Here is a 24339-nt window from a genome sequence, read left to right on the forward strand (position 1 = left end):
TGGCTGGACAGTTGTTGGGAAAAACCAAGCTGTACAACAAAGCAGTTATTAAAGACTCCTGTACAGAGTCTGACGAAACAAACCTGGGCGCTCTCGCCCATCCACGCAGAGGCATGCAGGTCTGCCCTTCAGGCTGGGAGGCTGGCTGGGAGCCAAGGGAGGGGCTTCTCCTTCCTCCACCGCCTGTCTCTTTGGGGGTTTACTAGTTTTTGCTTTAATGATAAGAAGAACGTATTCAAATGGTAGAGTTAACCAGAAAACAGTTATAAATATAGACTTTGCTGGGGCTCCTTGCTCCCACTTGTTGGTGTTCTCTCTCTCTCTCTCTCTCTCTCTCTCTCTCTCTCTCTCTCTCTCTCTCTGCAGCACATCCCTCTCTGGGCAGAAGTACTACTCAGATTGCAAACACGCATGTGCACAAGCTCATGCATGCAGAGCCGGTGCCCAAGTACACTAATGTATATACACACATATGCAGTTATGATTCATGTTTCCATATGCAAGCACATGCCTCATATGTGCATAGGGTGCATAACTTCTATGTGTAATGGTGCACCATGTGCATATGTGTATTATGCATGCTTGTGCTCTCAACTGGGAGCTCCTGGGCCTTTGAGTCTTCCTTTCCCGCCCGTGTGAGGATAAAGACAGCCTGTGCTTGACCTGGGATGCTGGGAGGCAGGAGGACCATCCATGTCTGACTCTGAAGCTAGACCCACAGGTGACTCTGGAGCAGGACTCCTTCATTCCTAACCTGCAGTCTGATGCCACTCAGCTGGAAAGGTGTGATCAGAGAAAGGCCAGTTTGGCATGGGAGAGAGCCAGCTATGAGCTGGATAGTTCAGCTAGGTGCAACCAGTCCCCGCTGCCGGGGACTCTAAGTAGGTCGATTCTGAGGCTGCCCTGGTTACCTTCACTCTGGCCTCTGAACAGCCTGGTGGTCCCTGGGACGGGTCAGGAGCTGGAGAGACACCCACAATTTGTACATCCCAGAGGGCCTTGCACCAGGCAATAAAGAGCTCAGCCGTGGGTGAATTTGTAGCTCCAGCTGAATGTGACAGGAGGGGGTGGAGGCTGCTGGGGGTGGGGGTGGGGTCCCCTGGTAGGGGAGCTGGAGGCCTGGACACAGCAAATCCTGTTACCTCCTGGCTGTGACGCTTGTCACCATGCCACTAATCCCTTAAAGTGAGTCATTAGCAGCTTAAGACTCATTTATCAGTGGGGGCCCAGTGAGGAGCTGTTGTAAGCCGGGGTGGGTGAGGGTGGAGGGGGTGGGGGTGGGGGTGCTGCCACAAGTAAAATTTTCTCTGGCCCAAGTCTGAGTGCTCCCGGCAGGCTGTCTCATTTCCATTCTCTTGCAGGCATGTGAAGGGGGTATGGTACACTCAGGTGCCTTGTCTCTCAGGACAATCCAGACATATCCCCCTCCTCTCCACCTCTGCTAAAGAAAACCTGTTAACCAGGACACTTGAATGTGGTACAGATGGCTGGGCCTGGTGGGGCCCCTTGCAGGGAGCTGGCAAGGGAGGGTTACCCACTGGACACAGAGACCTCCGGCAGGGGAGAGGCAGGGAAGGAACCAAGGCAGGGAGTGAGATACCCCGGCTCAGAGGGATGGGACTTGAGCACTCCCACCCCATCTGCCTCTCAGGCTGTGTGTATGAGCAGGCCTGCCGGCCGTCCAGGTAAGCACAGTACAGTGTGGTGAGGCCTGGACAGAGAGGTAGCTTGGAGCCTTGGACACAATCCGGGAAGGAAGATAAAGGTAGCACTTTATTTCATTAGTCTGAGACTGTGGACACAGGCTACAGTCTGGCCACTGAAGCCTAAGCAACCAGCGCATGGGACTGGAGGCTGGGGTACACCTTGGGACAGTACGTGGAGCGGCTCTAGAATGGGGTGGGGTGGGGAGGAGAGTAGTGGGGTATGATCTGGCTTGGTCATCCCCAGTAGCTTGCTCCTAGCCAGGGACAAGAGACAGTGGCTGCTTGAGCAGAGGCCACGGCTAGTGTTTGTGACATGATGCAGCTATGGGTGGCAAAGGGATCTGGGGATGATGTGGGCAACTGTAGACCAAGAGCTAGCTCAAGGTCTGGGGGCTGCATGTGAGAAGCTGCAGGTACAGGCTAGGCCGAGGTCCAGCGGCTGTAGTGAAGATGCTCATGGGAAGAGGCTAGATAGAGGTCTGGCGGCTGAACAGCTCTATGGTGAGCGCACTGAGGAAGGCAGGGATGCTGTCCTGCTGCAGCAAGTGCAGTTCAATGAGCTCAGGCACAGACCGTGAGAACTCTGTCTCCAGCAGCTGCATCTTGGAGCCCGAGGGTCCTGTGGCCTGCAGGAGGAGAGAAGAGAGTTGAGTCAGCGGTGGCTATTGGACAGGTGTCTGTCCTCACATGCTCCCCCCGTGGAAAGCTTGTTGCCTGCCACTAGAGTGGAGCCTGAGCTACAGGGGCCCTGGCTTGCTTCATGCACTCAGTAGGCTTGAGCTGCCCACTGAGGCAAAGTTCAAGGCAGAGGGAACTGAGATTCACAGCAGGGAGCCAGTCTTGCCTCAGGACTATCCCAACTACAACAGGCTACAGATTCCTGGGGACCTCCATTCCAGTACCTGGATCCTCAGCTGTTTCTTGCCTGACCTGGTGAGGTGAAGCAAGCCCAGAGCATCTTCCAGGCTGAAGCCAGGATGCTGGGCATTGAGATGGAGGTTTAGCCCTGACGGTGAACTCTGGAGCTCTAACTGATTCTTGCCCTGTTTGATTGATTGACAATTTAAATTTTTTTTAGATATTTTCTTTATTTACATTTCAAATGTTATCCCCCTTCCTAGTTTCCCCTCCAAAAACCCCTTATCCCTTCCCCCCTCTGCCTGCTCACCAACCCACCCACTCCCTCTTCCTGGCCCTGGCATTCCCCTATACTGGGGCATAGAACCTTCACAGGACCAAGGGCCTCTCCTCCCATTGATGACCAACTAGGCCATTCTCTGCTACAAATGCAGCTAGAGCCATGAGTCCCACCATCTTGCCCTGTTTTCTTATGTCATGTGTAACTGAAGGGAGGACACAATGGCTCTGCGATCGATAGCTGTGAAGGGGAGGTGGGTTTGCAGCTTACAGCCAGGGTCACAGCTGCAGTGTACAGAGCGCAGTTTCCCTGGGTTTGCCCAGGTTACAGGCTGTCTGGGCAGGCTACCCTTCACTATGCAGGCTGGGCTGGGAGAAGCAGACAGAGCCCCTGGGCCTTCCCGTCATCCTTCCTTTCCCAACGCTCACTTATCCTGGGGCCTCCCCTGCCAATTTGCCCAGCCATACCTTAGTGGCCCAAAATATAGAAGGACCACTTGGGTAGAAGAGAAAAGCCCCTTCTGGCAAGGCCAGGCAAGAAGTCACAACTCCACATAGGACCACTCGCAAACCTTGGGTCTGAGTGGGGTAGCCCTCCCCACTTAAGACTCAGAAAGACAGAGGGCCCAATTAGGAGCAGAGCAGATTAGCTGGTTCTCCAAAGAAGAAGCATGGGGGTCTGACAGAAGGAAGTGGGTCTCTGGGGTTGTAAACCAGGCCAGAGCCCATCAGAAGAGCCGTCTGAGGAAAGGCAGGCATGGGAAGGATGAGAAGAAGTCAGAACAGCTGAGAATCACTGGCAGCTGTCAGTTCCTGTGGGCGAGCCTCGCAGTGCCCAAACATGGTCATGAGATCTACTGCTGTCCCTCCAGTGCTCCCAGGCCACCTAGACACCAATGTCCACAGTGACATGACCTGCAGGGATGCAGGGATGAACACAGTGCAGTTTAGCTACACATATGTGAATAAATAATCCAGCCATGAAAAGGAACAAGCTCTAGGGACTTTGCACATAGTAGGCTGTTTATGTGGTGCCATTGGCATGAGGCGTCTCTACAAGACAACAGGGCAGTGGCAGGAGGCTGGTGGTGTGTACCACGGGGAGGGCTGAGAATGCCTGCTTTGGGGATAGTGTTTCTCTGTGATTTAGCCTGTGCGAATGAACAATGCATAGTGGGCGTGCTAATGAGGACCTGGATGCATGGCTCAAGGCATCTAGGAGTTTGTTCTGAGAGGTCCCTCCTGCCAGCGGCTCTGCAGGTGACCCTATTCCTGAGAGTCACACAGATAGTCAGGCTGTTCCCTTAGGTCCTGGCACTCTGTGACTGCCACTGACTCCCTAGCATGAACAAGAGGGGACCTGGGGAGACTGCAGCTGCTGAGGCCCCCACCTCCCTTTCACCCCATCCCTCAAGGGCCATCAGGGAATGGGAGGCTCTGTCTCACTGCTTCCCCAAGCTGTCTCCTGTCTTGCTTGTTACCTGGGTTTTCCTCCTGTTTTCTCACGTAGGCCGACCCCCAGCCTGTTCCCATGGCCCTTAATACATTTAGCCTTGTCATAGTTCAACACAAACCATCTTTAAACAAAAATAAGAGAAACCACTCTGACCTTTTCTTGAGAAAATCCTTTCATTTCTCCCTTCTGCTCTCGACTCGCAATGTTTTTCCTGAAATGTCACAGGGGCTGACTCTGAGGCAGCTGTTTGGGAAGGAGCAGGCAGAGCTGGCTGGGTGGGGGTGGGTTAGGGTGGAAGGAGAACCTCCAGGGTTCTTTCCTGTCCCAGCCCACCCATGGTCTGGGTCCCCTCAGCAGGAACTTCTGGGTGTCATGTCTCCCCTGCCCCTCCCCAGATGTGTGTCTGTCTAAGTGTGGTACTGGAAATGGAACCCAGAGCATCACACAGGTTAGGTAAGTACCCTAACATCAAGCTACACCTCTAGTCCTTTCACTAGAGAACTGTAGTCAGGTGCTCTACCACTGAGCCACACCCCCAGCCCCTCACTGGGGGATTCTAGGCAGGGGCTCTACCACTGAGCCACGCCCCCAGCCCCTCACTGGGGGATTCTAGGCAGGGGCTCTACCACTGAGCCACGCCCCCAGCCCCTCACTGGGGGATTCTAGGCAGGGGCTCTACCACTGAGCCACACCCCCAGCCCCTCACTGGGGGATTCTAGGCAGGGGCTCTACCACTGAGCCACACCCCCAGCCCCTCACTGGGGGATTCTAGGCAGGGGCTCTACCACTGAGCCACACCCCCAGCCCCTCACTGGGGGATTCTAGGCAGGGGCTCTACCACTGAGCCACGCCCCCAGCCCCTCACTGGGGGATTCTAGGCAGGGGCTCTACCACTGAGCCACACCCCAGCCCCTCACTGGGGGATTCTAGGCAGGGGCTCTACCACTGAGCCACACCCCAGTCCCTCACTGGGGGATTCTAGGCAGGGGCTCTACCACTGAGCCACACCCCCAGCCCCTCACTGGGGGATTCTAGGCAGGGGCTCTACCACTGAGCCACACTCCAGTCCTCTTGTTAATATTGTTTTATTTTGAGAGAAGGTCTCCCAAGTTACCCAGGTTGGCCTTGAACTATGGTCCTTCTGCATCTGTTTTCCAAGTAGCTCAGATGACAGGCCACCACACCCATTCTTTATCTGAAAGAGACCTGTCTCAGCTGCCAGCACCACTCGCCTCTCCTGATAAATAGGCAAGAGCTAAAGAGGCCACATGAAACCCACTCCAACCCGGTTGGGTATCTGCTCACGGAACCTCTTTGTGGCCAGTACAAGTCCTGGCAGGTCCTTCTGGAGGTTGGAGGGGCAGGAAATGTCTCTCTTTGCAAGTCTCAAACAAAACCAAGTCTGAGGTTTGTACACAAGTTGGGCATGGCCCAGTTAGGTCCTTCCACAGTCCCTCTCCCACTCTCTCTCTCCTCCCGTTGCCCTGCCCGCCTTGGCACGGGTAGGCTCACCTCCTGGTACAGACCCACCCAGTGAAGTGGTCCTGGCTTATCAGCAAGTGCGGGCTGAATGACACCCCGCCAATCAGTCCCTGCACTGTTCTGCCGTGTTCAAATGCCACCCGGTTCCCAGGTGCCTGCAAATCACCATAATTAGGGGCTGTTCACTTAAAATTAGAGCGCAATTTTTTAAAAAGCAAATTGCCCAGTTAGACGTGCTGGCTGCGGTTAGACATATTTATGGGCTACGTGCATGTGCCGTCTCTAGCTCCCTCTCCCTCTGTGCTGGGGACCAGCGCAGCAGAGATGAAGATGCCCACTGCTGACGATTGTCAGCCTCTGCACTTTGACCCATGCCTCCACCTCCAGCAGGAGTCTGATCCCAAGGCCTGCAGGGCTGTAGGGCTTTGGGTAGGGGATGTGACTTGTGTGTGTGAAGCCAAGGAGATCCAGACAGGGATGTTGGGGTGGCTGAGCACATGGCCAGAGGGATGCTAAGGACCTTCCATGAGCCAGCACTGGGTGAGTCCCTATCTGCTCAAGCCCAGGGAACATGGTGCCCTCCACAGTCTCCCTATTCCTCAGCATCTATACTTGGGATAGATGTCCCCTCTGCTCTGTTGACACTACAGTGGCTGCCATCCCCACCCTGGCTCACACTGTCAGTGTGTGCAGTGTGCAGGCCTTGAGAGCCTGTGCTATCTGGGTGGTAGAGACAGCAAACTACTTCAGTAAGCTCAGCCCAGGGACCCTTTTAATGACAGCCATTTTATACCTGCCCCAAGTCCCTCCCTCCTTTACCCACCAGAGCTCCCTCTCACCTAACCTGGGACCAGTGGCTCATGGGAAGTGCTGTGCCAGTGTGCTCTAGGATAGCTGGCATCCAGTATGACCAGGCTTCCATCTTCCTCCTGTGCCCCAAGTTGCTAGACCCCAGAAGGAACTGGCGGACATGAGTTCAGGATGATGAGGACAGGGCTGATAATGATGGACCCACGTGGAATTCCAAGAGTAGAAACTGTCTGTATGGCAAATGGCTTGCCTGGTGTCCCTGCTGAACTGTGCCAAGGAAAGTATCCAATGTAGTGTGAGCTAATGACAAAGCATGAAAAGAATTTACCATCCTGGCTAGGGGTGACCTTTCCCTCTGGAGCTGTGTGTGTGTGTGGAGGGGGGGGGGGTGAGGCTGGGCCTTGCAGCCCCTAACGAGTCTCAAACCCACAATTATTATTATTAGATGCTTTCTATTTATGAGCACTGCGTCCCCCAGGCTTGCGCTTTGCTTCAGAGTTCCACAGCTGCTCCTGCAGCTTTGGGAGGGAATGGAGGATACAGGGCAGGGACAGAGCCTGTGGGTTCTATCTAAAGGGCAGACAAGGGAGCCCTGGCCCTTCACAGGTTTCCTATATGCTCGGAGGCTACGGGGGCCCAGGACATCCTAGAGAAGAGGGGGCAGAGAGGAAAACAGTAGTGGACGGGAGGCTGTGCAATTCAGCCCTGAGGAAAGGGGAAAGGCAGGAAGTCACTTTTCTACAGCCCGGACACTGGAGTGTGGGAGAGCCAGGGCACCCGGGTTGCTCTGCTCTGAAGCCTTGGTCATCTTGCCAACGGCAGGGAGACACAAAAGTTGAGCTGGTCTCCTCCCTCGTCTGTCTGCCACCTACAGGGCCCTGGGTCTCTGAGAGTGGCTTTTCCTGGAGCCATCATACTTAGAGCGTTGACATCACCTGGTGAGATACACCCCAGCTGTCACTCTTAGTTGCTGCGTGACCAGGGTGTAACACTGTTTTCCTTCTCTGAGCTAGTATCCTCATATAAAACAGGGACTGGTGCCTTTGTGGGGGGCCGTAGGAGATTCAGAGGCTCCAACCCACGTGCAGAGCTCTCGGTCAAGGCAATGGAATAGGAATTGAGTCACTTAACCCTAAGAAATAGTCCAAATGAGACAAGGAGCCAGGGAGAGGTCTCATGGGTAAAAAGCCCATGGTACCCACGAGGAGCTAAGTCCAGGTCTCTTGTATGCTTCTAAAGTCAGGGACAGCAGTGCAGATCCGTAACACTATTCTAAAGCCAGACATGGCAGGAAGCATCTATAACCCTGCTCTAAAGCCAGGGATGGCACATCTGTGACCCTGTCTCTAGGAGAGCTGAGACAGGCAGATTCCAGCCAGCCTAGCTGAGCCAGTAAGCTGCAGCTTCACTGAGAGATCCTGCCTCATAAAATAAGATAGAGAGTTGGCCAGAGGGCTCAGCAGGTAGAGGTGCATCACCGAACCTGATGACCTGAGTTTGATCTTTCAGACTCACATAGTAGAAGCAGAGAACCAACTCTCCTCTGGCCCCACTAACGTTGTGCACGTGCCCCACCCCATAAGTAAACAAATGAAGGCATTGAGGAGATGCCCCCCCACAAGCATATGGACTCCTGTAACCTACTACATGTGCATATATGCATGCATATAGTCACTCATACAATCACACATGTGAAAGGTACCACAAACCACAAACTATGAAGCACAGTTTTCAAGTCAAGGGACCTAAAGGGACAAATAGAAATGGGGGTCCTGAGGTTGCAGGGAGAGGGCTGACGTGGGAGAGGAGGAGATGACTTCAAGTGTGCTCTCTTCTGTTGGATGGTGACTGGCAACTGGTGTAAAAAGCCACCTGGCCAGAACAAATTAAAAGACCAGAGGGAAGCCAGCCAGCACTTGTAGCTCCCAGGGCTGAAAACTGCCCTCTCTCCCAGCCCCAGGACAGCTTGTGGGGACTCAGGAGACACTGAAAAGGTTTGACATCAGTGGCAGGGCAGAAGGAATCCCTACAGTTGGGTCCTACCTCACAAATCTTAAACCAAGGTCTCCAAGGTTCAAACTGCTTCCAGATAACTCTACTGCAAAGTCAACAATATTTACTGTAATCTACAGAAGTCTGGGGCCCAGACAAGGCAGAGTCAGTACCCACTGATGGTCAGCTGGTTACCGGAAAACTCAGGAATGCACGGCTCACAGAGAAAAGAAATGAGGACTAGGGGACAGCCCTCATGGGTAACATTACCTCACCGTTATTTCACACCATGTGACCAAAAGCTCAGAGACAGAAAAGCAGGAGAAGGCCCAGCCCACCCCACAGTGAGCATGGCCCCAAGAAACAGGATGAGCAGGGCCACACACTGCCCTGAGAGGATGAGTAATCTCAGAGACGCCAGGGGAGGAGATACCAAAATGACAAAGGAGAAATCACCCACCCATCTATGGGTAACATGACAGGGTCATATGACAGGGCTCCACATACATCTAGAGTCCAAAGCAGAGGCCAGAGCATAGTGGTGCCTGTGAACAGCTCTCAACAAACCACATCCAGGTAACACAGCCGCATCAGTCCCCACCCTTGGCTGGGATCGGCTTCAGACCAGCTGTGTGGCACCAAGCTGGGAGGGTTCTGCTACCTCACACTCAGCTCTGATGGTGCTGCTGGACTCTCTACTTCCAAGTGAGCAGCCCCGTGTGTGACAGAGAACTGACAGAGGCTTCCAGGCAGCAGCTACGGAGGAAACACCCTGGTGACGGCTCTGTGTAAGGGTCTGTACCCATCCTTCCCAGGAGACCCTAGGTGACTGCGGTCAAGGGAGCCCTTGAGCAGTGCCTCCTCAGATCCTGCCTTCAGAACTGGCCACTGGGAGCTGTTATCCAGTGATGTGTAACCGACATGGGGGATGGAAAGATTCTTGAGGAAATGACACACACTCCAAACAAGGCAAGAAGAAAACGGCATCAGAACACACACCTCCAGCTTGCTCACCTTCAGGGAAAACAAGATCTCCAAGCAGCTGGTGGGGCAGAAATGCTTTCTCTACAGAGGAACGAAGATAAGAGCGGCAGTGTATTTCTCCCTGAAAACAATGACGGTAAGGAGATAATGGGGTGTCTCAGTGAGGGTTTCCTTGCTGTGAGCAGACACTACGGCCAAGGCAACTTTTACAAGGACAACAATTTAATTGGGGCTGGCTTACAGGTTCAGAGGTTCAGTCCATTATCATCAAGGCGGAGGCATGGCAGCATCCCGGCAGGCATGGTACAGGAGGAGCTGAGAGTTCTACATCTTATTCTGAAGGCAGCTAACAGAATACTAGCTTCCAGGCAGCTAAGGTGGGGGTATTAAAGCCCACACCCACAGTGACACACCTACTCCAACAAGGCCATACCTCCAAATAGTGACACTCCCTGGGCCAAGCATATTCAAACCACCACAGGGGGCAACAAAGAGTGGACCAGCAACCCTGAACTCAACACCTGTGGGATAACAACCTTGAAGGGTCTTCAGACACACAAGGCCTACAAGCCTGACTCCCAAGCTGATCTATACAATAAAGCAACCATTCATCAATCCACTCACCCATCTACTTAGCCATTTTGCATTTCTGAGGATGGACCCCAGAGGCGCATGCATAACAGTAAGAGCCTCTGCTGAGCCTCTCTCCAGGCTCAGGAGGACTCTGGGCTCTCTACCACTCAGCCATACCTCTAGCCACTTACATAGATGATTTCTAAAAAGCTGTGGTGGCGCACGCCTTTAATCCCAGCACTCGGGAGGCAGAGGCAGGCGGATTTCTGAGTTTGAGGCCAGCCTGGTCTACAAAGTAAGTTCCAGAACAGCCAGGGCTATACAGAGAAACCCTGTCTTGAAAAACCAAAAACCAAAAACCTGTCAACCCTACTCAGCTCTGTTATGAAATCAAAATCTGAAGACATCCTAAAGAAAAGGCACAAACTACAAAACAAGGGCCCTCTCACCGTGCAGTGAAACTACCTTACAACTGTGTGTGAGCCACTTGTGTAACTACCTTTGCACATGTATGCTCACACGTGTGAAGGCCACAGGTCAACCTTGGATGTTAGTCCAAGTACAGTCTGCCTTGGATTTTATTTTTTGAGACAGTCTCTCCCTGGCCTGGTGTCCACTGATTAGGCTGGCCAGGCTGGCATGAGCCTCAGGGATCCTCCTGTCTCTATCTCCCCAGCACAAGGATAGAAGCCTGAGCCCCAATTTTAAAAATGTATATTTCTGGGGATTAAACTCAAGTCTTCACGCTTGCAAGGCAAACGTTTTACTGACTGAGCCACTCCCCAGCCCCTCTGCCTCCACATCAGTCACATTATATAGCTGCAAAAAAAAAAAAAACACTGAAAGATGCTTTGTTTTCCAGTTTCTCAGTCATGGCAGGAGCCATGGCAAAATAGAACCCTTAGAGCCCTTTGGCTGAGAAGCAGAGGAGAATACTGGGGCCAAACAGGACGACATAGGCCACATAGCACTAAAGGGTACACACCTAATGACCTGTTTCCTCTAGTAAGGCCCTACCTCCTAAAGTCTCCAGACTTCCCCAGGTAGAGTAACCTGCTGGGACCAAGTGCCTGCCCATTCCAAACAGTAACCCACTCAGGCTTCTCCAAGAATACAAGGTTGCCTGGCACTGGAGACTCATGGTGACTCAACTATTACCCATGAAAAAGAAAGCACACATTCACCTCAAACCAGATATACAGAGTGTGTAAGTTAACACATTTTATGTGTGTGGCTCTGTGGGGGGAGGGGGTGTTTGCTCAGGTGTATGTATGTTTATGTGCACGTGGAGGCCAGAGGACAGCCTTCTTCATCACTGAGATAGGATCTCTCATAGATCCGGAATGTGGCTGCCTGGAAAGCCCTAACACCTACTGTTGTCTGCCTCCCCAGTACTGGTGTGACAAGTGTGAGCCACTGTGCCTGACTTCTTATGTAGGTTGTGGGTCTCAAATGCAAGTCCTTGTAGCTATAGCAAGTATTCTTATCTAGTGAGGCACTTTCCCAACATGCATTTTTCAAAAACAAACATAAAACAAAACAAACCCAAGCATCCTTGCAAAGTAGAATCGGACCAGGAGTGCATGTGAACAGCACACGGTGGAACCCATCCCTGAGGGGCAGGAGTGAATGCTCTCTCACAGGAGAGAGAAGATGGAGATGCCTACACACCACCTCTATGCAGGCGGCATCCTAGGGTGTTCGACATGAACAACAAACAGAAATGAAAAGTGTAAGCCAATATTTTTTATAACAACACTGAAACATGAATCACCTAGGGAAAGATTGAGAGAAGATTGAGGCAGCTGCAGGATGGAGATGAGAAGACGGGCTCAGAGGAAGCCCTCTTCGGCTGGGAGCTGCGTTGCTAAGATGCAGCATCCCCAGACAATCTGCACAGTTGGTGCATGCCCAGTCAACACCCGAGCTGCCTTCCCGCTTCATAGAATATGAACGGCTGAGACTAGAGTTTGGAAGGAGATCTACATACCCTGGGATTCCCACATGATCTGAAAAAGAGCAAAGCTGGAGCAAAAAAAAATTTTTTTTCAAAAAAAAAAATTGACTAGCTGGGCAAGGATGAAGCAGTAACAAGCACAGATAGAGGGGTGGTGGTGGCTCACCCTGAGGCTGACTCAGGTTCATGGCCAAAGCACAAAGGTAACTCAGTATTTTCTAAGCAATGTCACTGTACCAGGACACATGAAAGTATGTGTGCACCTCACACACATTTTTTGAGACACGCATGAAGTCCAGGCTGGCCTTAAACTCTCTAAGTAGCTAAGGGAGGCTTTGATCCTCCTGTCCACTCTGGAACACTGGGATTACAGGCATGTACCAGCATACCAGGTTTATATGGTATTAGGACAGAACCCAGGGCTTTGTGCGTGCTAGGCAAAAATACTTTTCGGTCTGAGCCACATCCCCAGCCCTCTATAGGTGCATGAGAGAATTTCAAAACATGCTTAGTATCAGATCTGAAAGTCAACTCCAATGGATGAGACCTGTAAAATGTACACAATAGAACTCCTAGAAGAAAAGCATGGAGAGAAATCCTCCTTATATCTAACACCAGATGCACACTGCACAAACAAAGGACTGATGAACTATCCAAAGTTAGAACTTCTGCTCTTCCTAAATGCTTTCAGAGAATGAAAAAGACAAATGTTGAAGGGACTCTGGCCAGCTCAAGTGTGTAGTGAACATGACTCAGGCAGGCCTTGCCCTTCTCTCCCATCTCCTCTGTCTTGCTAAAAAACTGTTAGATTACATTCCTGAAGCTGGCTACTAAGGCCTATTTCCCCATTTGGCCACTTTCTCCTTCTGAGGCTGACTACCAAGGCCCAGCTATCAAAGTACGGAAATCCAGCAATCAAAAGCCCCCTTAAATTCACTTGAACAAGTCCAATTACACCTCATCCTAATACAGGTTTTCCTCTTGTACCATTTGCTTATTGACTGTGGCTGTCTCTTCTCTATCCAGAGACAGTCCTTTTGTCCTCCAGGACAAATACCCCTCCTTCACCTCCTTTCCCCTTCTCCCTTATCTTCTATCTCCTGTCTTTGTCTCTAATTCCTTGCCTTCTGTCCCTCTGGGGCAAATCAATCTCCTTGGCACTGAGAACTTGGTCTTGGGGGCCCTAGGCTGATACTTTTCCTAAAAAGCCTGGCCTAGGAGAACATAGCATGGTTTATGGCTGATAAATGTTGTGTGTCCAGCTATACAAAGACTCCTGAAATCCAGTAACAAGGAAATACACAACCTAGTTTTGAAAAATGAGCCAAGGGGCTAAAAAGATGGGTAAGAACTTGCCATGCAGCTTGAAGACCTGACTTTGATACTTGGAGCCCTCGGAAAGGTGGAAGGAGAGAACTCACTCTACAAAAGATGTCCTCTGTTTGCCACACAGGTACCCTGCCACAGTAATTCCTGAAGCAGGGAGGAGGACTGTGGAGGATCAGGAGAGATGGAACTTTGGAAGGCAAGTGGTACAGACCTCAGAAAGTTCCACAAGAGGGCCGAGAGCTGGCTGGTGAGTATGGGCTCAGCTCCCGGCACACATGTGGAAGCCAGCAGGGAGGGTGACTGTCTGCAATGCTTGCTCAGTGGTAGGGGCTCTGCAGGGCAGGCACATCCCCAGAACTCACCGCCAACCTGGAGCCAAGCTATGAGCTCTGGTTCAGTCAGAGACCCTGTCTTAGAAAGTAGGTAGCAAGGGCCAACCACAAAGCCTCACAAGCCCAACCAAGATCAGGGGTTCAAGTCCCAGAATCACTAAAACAGAACAAAAGTCATGGAGCTGGCAAGGTGTCTCAGTAACTAAGGTGTTTGCCGCAGGAGCCTGACAATCCAAGTTCAGTCCCTGGAACCTCCACAGGCAGGGGAAAGCCCACTGCATAAAGTTATCCGCTAACGTCCACATAAGCACTGTGCCATGCAGCCCCTGCCCCACCACATACATGCAGTAATAATAAACAAATGCATATTTAAAAAGAGTGGAGAGGAATAGAAAACTATCCCTACCATCTCCCTCTGAGAGAGCCATGGTGGAAGATACTGGCATCAACATCTGCTCCCCTGGCACCCCTCCCTCATCTCTGTCGGTGCCCTCCAGCTCAGTGGAACCCTAGCCCCGGGAAATGTGTCTTAATAAGTGGTTTAACAGTAAGGGCCTGGCTGCCAACTGTCCACACTGGAAGGGAAGGCCCCCTGTGAGTCTAGGGACTTAGCAGAGTGAGTACCGCAGGGCTCACAGCCCAGCCCATCACCTGATTTCTGTCACCATGCAGCTAAACACAGGCTAAGGAGGGAATTATGAAAACACTATGAAAATATTTTCTAAGAGAAAAGCCTTATCTCTACCCATGGCTGGCTTCCTTCCTGAGAGCCTGTCATTTGCTACATGTGACATTCCACTCAAAGCCAGGCATACTGGGTCATCCATGGCCAGCCTGCTCTGTGATGGGAACCCTGTGGCCTAGGGAACCTAGGTGCTGCCAGTGTGTACTTTGACCCACACTCCACCATGAGGTCTTCTTTATTTGGGTTGTAAGGGTCTGGGGCACCACACTCAGCTTGAATGGAAAAGGGCTGAGGCCCACCCTGTCCCCAGGGATGGAGTAGGAGTGAAGAAGGCCAGGTGAGCACAGAGTGACTCTGAGGACCAGGCCTTGACTGTGTGTTGGCAAAGTGGCCAGGATCGAGGTTTAGGCTTCTCTGATCTGTGATGGCCTCTCAGGACCAGTGCTTAGTGGGGAGTTGTGCTCAGTGGCTCTGGCATACCTCGCTGAAGGCAGCTGCCCTTCCTATGTGGCAGGTGTGGCTCAGGGCTCCTGGTGGGCCCAGGGACATAGATGACAGCCGGGCAACCATCTGCTCTCAAAGCTGCAGGCGCAGGCTGTTGCTGCAGCTGATGCTAAAAGGCAGATTTGTTGGTTCTGGGTTAAAAATATCCTGTGAATGACACGACTTTCAGAGGTAAATCTCTGAAGGCTTGGAGGGGCGAGGACGCGCTCTCCTCGCTGTGTGTCTCACTCGCCTGAAGTCTGACATGTGGCAGAGTGGCCCCAGTGGGACAGGCCACTTGCTTCTCAGAAAATGGCTGGGAAGTTCCTCACACACACCCTGCTGGTGCCTGGCCCAGGACTGGGCTGTTCTGTCCTACTTCAGACTCATCCAGTGCCTCTGCTGGGAGTTCTCAAGCAGACGAACTAACAAGGCAGCTGCCTGGCCTTCCTGACAGCCGTGGGCACCGTGAGATGAAGGCCACAAAGTCTCCATCACTCACCATACTGAATCCACCTCTGTGCAGACCCTTCTAGGCTGGCTGCATCGAGGACTGACGGACGTCCATCTAGTTCCCACCACATGGACCGGTGGCATCTAGCAGGGCATCCAGTCAATAACTGTTTTCAGAGATGTGCTGCCCATGGCAACCTCTTCCCAAGGAGGAATCCAGAATAGTGAGGCTGCTCAGAAGGTCTAAGGTTCAAAGGTGCCTATGCTACCAGAAACCACTGCCCCACTGCCCCACCTCAGGCAGGCCTGCTGGAGGCTCTGGCAGGGCAGGGGCTTCTGGTAGAAGTCAACTTCCCCAACCACCTACAGTAGAGACTGGCTGGAGGGAGAAGTCTATTCATAGGAATGTCCCCAGCACCGCAAAAGGTAGTACTCATCTTGGACACTGTTATGTCAGGTGACTTAGCCCTCTTGTGAGTCACAGGTGCTTCCTGGCTGAGGACATCCCAGGGACCCTGGCCACCCTAGCATGTCTGCCTGTCTCTGTGTGGACTGCTCACTTACCCTTGGTGTTGGCATCAACTGCAAGCTGCCTTGCTTTTCATCTTTCACTGGCCCTGAAAGTCGATCATGAAAGAGAATTTTCTTTCTTGTTTTTTAATTAGACTCGGTAACATCACCAAGCTGTGAGCTTACGGCTTTGTAGATCTTGTGTTTCTGACAGTAATTACTCACTGAGGCTTTCCAGCTCCAGTTCAACTCAGCAACTGCCCTGCCAGTAATTAAGAGAGATGAGGCAACGGATTCTGGGATCCACATGCAGCCCTTCCCACCTGGCTCCCGGCTTCCTCTGGCTGAAGCCCTGCATGGGCAAGCTTCCGGGTTACAGCCCTGAGGGGTGGCTCTGCTCTCTACTCAGGATCTGTATGGCTATCTTGCAATTGCTGGAAGAAAGACCCCAGGGTACTGGGTGCCTGTTCCTTGCCATCTCTAGGCGAGCACCTTCAGGAATGATTGAGGAGGGATGCATGTCCTCCGTGCCAGAAAGATCCATCAAAGTATCTTCTTTAGGTCCTTCCCAATCCATCTCCGCCACATGTCCAATACTCTTGTGCCCTCAGAGGGTGGCAATGGACCCTGCCTCAGATCTTCCCTTCTCCCTCTGCTCATGGGCTCCTTGAAAGTGCAGGGCACATCCAGGACCCTCTAGGACATAGAACAGGGCAGAGTCCATGGATCAAATGCTACATGCACACGTGCAGGTCACTTGTCCATGATCACTTCCCATGGCTTAGCTTGCAGACCAACTCAGTGCCTCCTCCTCTGGGTGAGAGAGAGCTAGCTAGCTGAAAGTTCCAATGTCAAGGGAAAGCAAGACTAGTGTGAGACTCAAGGGAGAAGCTCGCCCCTAGGGCTGAGTTACATAGAGATGGTGGATGAAAATGGCTACTGGACTGCTTAGGGAAGCAGGGTCCATGAAGAGGAGTGCCCCTTCCTGCCCTGGCTGTTTTATTCAAGAGTCTCTGACGGTACAGTTTCTGTGTGGAGAGTCTGGTAGCATCAGCTGCCCGTGCTGCTGGCTGCTTTCGCTTTGGGGCTGAGGTTCTCTGATTGTGGATATTCACTGATGCTGCAGAGTAACACTCCCTTCTCGGGAACACTCAATTGAAACCGGCCCAGGGGACTGTGGCAGGAAGCCCAGAGGGGGTCAGGGCCTACATGGCCACACGGTAGCTCCATGACTGTGTGAGTGGGCAGGCTCCATCAGCTGGCCCACCTCTGACTGTGCCAGGGCTTCCTTAAATACAATTGGTTAGTCACAGTTTAGTGTTCTTTATTGTAAGCTATTTTGAGAGGCAATTAAAACATCCCACTGCCAAAGTGCATGTCTCCTACAGGGAGTCCTAATATGAAGGAGTCAAAAACAAAGATTGGGGAGGAGACCCAGGCTCCAGGCTCATTTTTGAAATGGCAGGCTTTGTCCTGGTCCAGTCTTCTTAGAGAGTGCCAGCAAGACTCTGCTGGGCTGAGGCCAGGGCTCACAGAGCAGGAGAGCTAAGTCATTCTTTACCCAGAGGCCATGGCCTCATGACACTGATCTGCCCCTCCCTCCTGCTGAGCTCAGCACAGTTGAAGCCTTTGGCCAGGACCAGTGAGTGAGTGAGTGTAGGTGAGAGAGGAACACAGAGGAGGTCCGTTCTTTTGTAAGAGGACTGAGCCCACAAAGTCAATGGGACTGGTGTGAGGGAGGGTGGCCAGGAGGGCATGTTGGACTGTTCACAGCCATTTATGTCTTTGTTGGGATTAAAAGGCGATTTTAGAAAGTAGCCAGCAATTTTAGAGGTGTCTCATCCAGTGTCACTGAGCCTCCTACAGGGTGGACCCAGCTTGACACACATCTAGACATGCTCCCAGGGAACACAGCTTTCCCATGACCCCAGCCTTTTGACATCTGTGAGCAATGGAGAGGTCTGTGGTTGACAGAGCACAGTGGTTTGTGACTTTGTGCTTTACAGGGTAGAGATGGGTGGCCAGGAGGATCTCAGATGGGAGGCTACCCACAGGACTCTAGGTGGGTATTTACAGCAGATCCTAGCCAGGAAGCTCCCACATAGCCCTCTCCTGAGGCTACCTTGTGGCCTTTCCTTGAGGGTCAGCATTGGAGGTACCAGACTTAAACCTCTTTCGAGGGACTTCCTCAGGCTGCATGGTGGGGAGGGGCCAGCTCATAGGCCCTACAGAGGCTGCTCATGATGAGCTCCACCAACTGTCTCAGAGCTTCCTCAGGGAGGTCAGGAACACAGGCTCAGGTGTGGGGAGACAATACCTGCCCAGGGTCTTGTCAGGACTGTGGAAGACAATGTGTAGCTGGCTGGTGAGCAGCCATGGTCATTTTACCTACCATCCCTATGAGGTGTGCCCTATAGGGTGAGGGCAGGCCCCAGGCATACTAACTCACAATAGGCACAGGGTCTACAAGCCCCTGGAGTTGAACAGCAGGAAAGGGGCTCTGCTTCCCTCCAGGGTCAGGCTCTACTCAGAGCCTCTTGCAGCCTTGCTGACTTGAGACAGGGCCCTAATGCAAAGTGAGCCCTGATCAGTCACATGCAAAGCACAGAATTCCAGTGCAGAAGAGGCCACTGTCTGACCTTGGCCAGCCTCAGGGACTTTGCCAGCCCCACCTCAGTTGGCTCAGAACTCAGCATGTGTGGTGACCTAGTGAATGGTGAGCCCAGCGCTCACCCATCTCCCATTCTCCACATGACACAAGAACCAGTCCTCCATTTCCAGGCCAATCACTTGCCCAATAGGCTTCATATCCGCAGGCTCCAGCCAGCCCTGAGGCTGCACTGGTAGCAACCAGTGCCACCTCTCCCTTGAGTAATGCAGAGTTTCAGGGGGAGATCAGAAGGTCACAAACCACTTTCAGGATGGGTGACTGATGCCACTTCATTAGTTCCTTTACTCCCAGGATTCTACAACTGACACACTGTGTGCACTAGAGGGGTGCTCCAGACCCACAGGGTGATGGGGGATGCAGTGTCTAACCATGAAGGAGATGAGGGAAGAAGGAAGTGACCACCTGAATCCACCTGGTCTTTGGAACCAAGTGTCCTCCTAACTCCACCAGCAAGAAAGCAGGTGAGGGGAAGGATGGCTGAGTGCAGCTGACTCAGGACGTGGCAGATGCTTTGGAGGTGGCACCTGCAGACTGCTCAAAGTGTCTTGCTCTCTGTAGAAAAGGGCATAGGGAGGGGGTGGTCAACATCCTTGGTCAGCATGAGGAAGGTGCTGTCTGCCTTTGGAGCGAATCCTGTGGCTTGAGCGGTGCTGGGATTGTCTCTGTCCCTGTCTTGCAGCAGGAGAGTCCGTGTGCTGCTGTTGCTGCTGCAGTTTCATTGATGGCATTCATTTAAAAAAGAAATCGCAAAACACGCTCTGTAGTCAATTTGCTCCTTGGCCCCAAGAATAGAATACAAATCATCTCACATCCGGCAGGTACCATCCTGTGATTTGCTTTAGGAAATGATTTTGAGTGGACTCTGATGTTGTCATCTGTCTCAGGAAAGGGAAAGCACCCTCTCTACTTGTCCAGGGTGTTGAAGACCACATCTCTTTTCCAACTGAGTTTGTCCTTTTCCATTTAGCAAGCTCTGTTTTTCTTCCTGGATACCCCTGAGCAGTGTGGATGGGCAAGGGCTGAGTGACGTACACAGTGGCAGGCTAGGCACCGGCTGCTCACTTGGCATACAGCCGTCATGTGACATTGGAGGATGCCCTTAGGAAGCTACACACATCCAACCCAGACACTGACAGAGCCCCTGGTCCCATAACTCAGTTGCACGCAGTGGTGGCTGCAGACAGAGCTCCATGGAAGGGTGTTTGGGATATCCTGACATCTGCCAGAACCTGCAGCTATGGACCTATGGGCAGGTCACCTGACCCTTCAGACATCAACGTCTGTGCCTCGGAAGTGAGGGCCAGGTGGAATGAGATGGAGCTCTTTGGATCACAGAGTGTTTATGTGAATAAATAAGCAGACTGAATAGACAGGCGCGGTACACTCCCAGGCTATCCTAACTGTAAGGACTGGGGCAAGCAAGAGAGGGGGTCATACTCAGCAAAATGGCAATGTTTCCTGCTGCTGGGGGTAACGGCATTGATGATACACCTCCCAGCTTTCAGACAGAGTCTCCATGTGCAGCCCTGGCTGGCATGAACTCACTAGTGTCAAGCTATAACAAGAGCTGCTTGCCTCTGCCTCTGAGCACTGGAATTAAATGCATGTTGCCACCATACCTGCCCTTGTTCTTGTGTGTGTGTGTGTGTGTGTGTGTGTGTGTGTGTGTGTGAGAGAGAGAGAGAGAGAGAGAGAGAGAGAGTATGTTCTGAGTGAGCTAAGATCATATATATAACCATATGGATATGTGGATATGGGTGCAGGTGGCTATGGAGTTCAGAAGCGGTTGTTGGATCCCCTGGAGCTGAAGGTAGAGGAGGTTGTGAGCCACTTGATGTGGTGCGGCGAACCATCCTCCCTAAGAACAACAAGTGCTCTTAATTCCCCAGCCATCTCTCTAGCCCCCCCCCCCATCTTTGTTTTTGTTTTGGTGTGTGCACAGGGATGCAAATGCCTGTGAGTGTGTGGGGGCCAGAGGTCAGGGTTGGAGATCTTCCTCTGTTGCTCTCTATCTTCTGTGAGACATGGTCTCTCACTGAACCTGTGGCTCATTGATTTGGCTAGCCAGCGAACCCCAGGGACTTTTCTGTCTCCACCTCTGTTGCATTAGGTTTGTAAATACACACCATCATGCCTGGTTTTTTGTTTTTTTACGTGGATTTTGGGGTTTGAACTCAGATTCTCATGCATTCCATTCCCCTAGCCCTCCAAACTTGTTTTTTACAGGTGTTCTGTTGCTTTAGGAAAACACAGAGAAGGCACTGATCCCTCACTGACTTAGCTTACTCAGAGCTCTACAGTAAGAGTGACAACCACTTCCCTTCCAGCTTGTGCATGTGCATACATACACAATTGTCTTCTCACACATGAAGTAATGTGTCATCAATAACAAAGCACGTTCTAGGCAAATGCCAGGCCAGGCATCGCCATTCCAGTGTGAGCATCCTACAGAGAACTTTCAGCCACATAACCAAGCCATGTAAGCCTGAGGGTCTATGTGATACACGGTCTGTTGTTGATGTTGCAATGGGACATGTCCCTCCTCTCTTAGCAACAGATATGAAGCATGGCTCTGGGTAAAATGACACTTTATCTGCAGCAAGATGGTCTACACCAGTCAATGGCACATTGTTCATCCACCCTGCAGTCAGGAGGTGGAGGCAAGCAGATCTGTATGAATGTAAGGCCAGCCTGGGCTACATAGTGAGTTTCAGGTCAACCTGGACATGGGTGCTATGGATTGAACTCAGCTCTCACAAGTACTTTCCTCATAGTCACCTCCACAGCTGGGCTGCTTTGAAGTTAGTCTATCACGATATAGGCAAGGTTAGCCCAGAACCCAAAGTCCTCCCTGCTTCAGCTGGGATGACTGGCTTGTGCTGCCATGCCTGGCTCAATTCTTTACTCTTTAGGGTCACAGTTTTGAAAACTCAAGAGTCCATGTGCCTTACCGGTGCTGGACTAGCCCAGCACTTGGCTTGAGGGGTAGTGGGTACCAGGTGCAGGCTCAAGCTATGAGGGTGAATTCCAAGACCTCTTGGGGTTGGCTGGCTGGGCACATGCCCTTCTTGGCTCAGGTTGTATGGATGGGGGACTGCTCTGAATTACAGCATCTTGTGCAGGACCACTAGGTGATGGCATACACAGGGGGAAGCAGAACTAGATAATCAGGCCCATAGGACATTAATGAGGAAGGAGGATTAAACCCGAGGATATGTGCTGTGGAGACATCAGGCAGTCATGATGGTGTAGCCAAGAATGGGGCAAGCCTCCCCCTACTTGTTACACCAGGCCATCCTCCCCTCAGTTCTAGCACTTGGCCACAGGTGGAGAGACAGCCATACAGGAAAGGTTATTTAATAAAACAAGGGCCCACGTGGGTGCTGCTGCCTTCCAAGATGAATGAGCTTCTGGACACAGCCACCTCTCCTCCAAGGAGGAGGCAGTCTCATTTGATTAGGAAAATATTGGTTAATTTTCTAGTGGAGTGCACGACCTTCAGGGAGAGGGGAAGCTAATTTCCAGAACAATGCTGCAGACATCTCTCTCTTGGCCTTTGCTGATCTGAGCAGTGCAGACACACAGCTGTAGGGCAGTGCCCACCTTTGCCAAGCACTGGGCTAAATAGCTGGGCAGCCCCTTCCCCCCGAGGGTAGGGTGGCTCATCACAGGCTGCTCCTGGATGACTTGTTTTGGAAGCCCCTTGGGATGGGCCTATGCCATGGGCAGCAACAACAGGGAGCTCTACTTCCTGGGGGTTGCGGGAGCTGCTCCTTACTAGCCCTCTTTATTCCTGTTTCTGGAGACAGACGACCATTCCCAATACATATGTGTATTGAAGAATGCCCCAGTCCCAGTGCTAGCTGGCTGCCTGGTGCAGGTGTCCTGTACCGGGGATGGCACCCCATGTCAGGGCCTATGGGGGCTGTTAGGAACTCTCTTTCCTAGAATCCCTCAAATTCCTGCAGGGCTCCTGACAGACCCAGAGCCTAGGGATACAGGTTCCTATCCTGGGCTAGGAAAGTGTGAGGCCGTGAAAGGCAGCCTATTTTGGTCGAATGAGGCTTGCTCTGGCGACCCAGCAGAAAACTCTACATGGGACAGAACAGCATTCCCAGAGTCAGGTGCCTGACACCACCGAGCCCCCAACTCCATAATTCTGTGACTGTAAGTTACACAGACAATGTCCCAAGCTTCTGGCATTCTGGCTAGACTCCACCCCCACAGTTACCTGACTATAGCCAGATATGCTCCTCCCTACAGTTACCTGGCAACAGCAAGATAGCCCAGGCCACTATAAAAGGGGCTGCTTGGCCCCTCCTCACTCTCTTTAAGCTCTCACCTTTCTTACTCTCCTCTCTAGCTCTCTTCCTCTCTCTCCCTTCCCCCTTCTCTCCATGGCCATGGCTGGTGGTCTCCCTCTTTCTACCTTCTCTCTTTCTCCCTGCCTTTTTACAATAAAGCTCTAAAACTATAGACTGTCTTTGCTCTCTGCTCATCAAGGCCTGCTGAGCTTGAACAATGTGGATAGGCTTTCTCCTAACGAGTCGCATCTAACCTTCCTGCGCTCCAGCCAAGGACCGGACCAAGGACTCTCGCCCTCATGGGCACCACCCAGCACCCCCTCTGCCCCTGCCCTCTCCTCCCTTCGTCCACAGGGCTGACTGAGCCTCCCCTGGGGCCCCGATTTGTTCTCAGCTCTTCTGCGGTGTCCAGCTGTGTCTGGGATGCCCGAGACTAAGAGCCTGTTCCTAGGGCTGTCCCTTGTTCACTCTTTGCCAAGCTGGGGTCCAGTAGCTTCCCACAGCCAGACACCCACTCAGGGCCACGTGGAAAATGTGCGACAGTTCTCCTGAATCCACCTGCTAGAGCACCAGAACTCTGGCAAAATTCAGGTTTTCTCCAATTCTCTCTTTCCCCCACACCCACTGCCCTGCAGGAAAGGTGATGTCAGTTTGAGGCCAGGCCCAGGGGCTCCCAGGACTCAAGGCTACAGAGGACCAGGAAGCCTTGGGATGACTCAGAAGCAGAGGACCATCCCTTCACTGCTCACTTGACAGTCAGCTATATGCTTCCCCTGCACACAGCATGACACTTAGCTAGTACATAAGAGTGCTCCAAGTGTCAAGTTCTGGGCTGAGGCCTTTGCAGGCACGCTGACCCAACTTGCTTCTGTGACTGTGAAGTAAGTATATGGAGGGTCATCCCAAACCCACCCACAATGTTTGGGCATGCAGGGGACCCATCTTTACAAGCATAAAACTACAGATGCATCTAGCGCCAAGATCCTCATGTCCAATTTGCACTCTGGTGGGATGATCACAGTTATAGGCAGCTGGAATTGAGTTCTATGGGTATATACCGGGAACCTTCCAGTTCCCACCACCTTTCAGAGATGACAGAAGGACAAGGGACTGAAACCCACAGAGGAGACTAGAGGGGACACCAGAATCTCAGCCTTTGTGGCCTGACCAGTAGCCAATAGGGCAGAGGGAAGAGCTGACCACACACTAACTACAAAACTAGCTGGAGGAAGGCCAGACAGAACCAGGGTCTGGTGCCCTGTGGGGAAGGTACAGACAAGGGCAAGGGGTCCACTGTGACCCTGATCACCCTGTCCAATGCACTACAAGCTCCTAGAAAAACTGGCTACAATGGCCGCTACCACTACCATGCCAAGCAGCCGGCACAAGAGGACCCCACCAGAACTCCAGGCCTTTTAGAGCTTGAATGAAAATGAAGTGGGGAAGAGTATGAGCCTGCCAGTCCCACGTGACCA

The 24339-nt window shown here is 52.2% G+C and overlaps 1 protein-coding gene across 7 annotated transcripts in view; it reads right to left on the bottom strand.

Moving 5' to 3' along the window:
- Nucleotides 1-1746: 1746 nt before the first annotated feature.
- Nucleotides 1747-24339, bottom strand: part of Mad1l1 (MAD1 mitotic arrest deficient 1-like 1) — a 312920-nt gene continuing 290327 nt past the window's right edge. For 4 of the 7 annotated variants that reach the window (NR_152617.1, NM_001359025.1, NM_010752.3 and 1 more), the window contains one exon: nucleotides 1747-2332. Coding sequence is in view for 6 of the 7 variants with exons in the window: in NM_001359025.1 (NP_001345954.1) it covers nucleotides 2174-2332 (159 nt within the window). In the remaining variant the exon portion in view is untranslated. The remainder of the gene's footprint in view (nucleotides 2333-24339) is intronic. The other 3 variants (XM_006504652.4, XM_017320695.2, XM_017320696.2) reach the window with 2 other exon arrangements.

Source organism: Mus musculus, chromosome 5 (assembly GCF_000001635.26).
Source record: "Mus musculus strain C57BL/6J chromosome 5, GRCm38.p6 C57BL/6J".
Classification (NCBI taxonomy): Eukaryota; Metazoa; Chordata; class Mammalia; order Rodentia; family Muridae; genus Mus; species Mus musculus.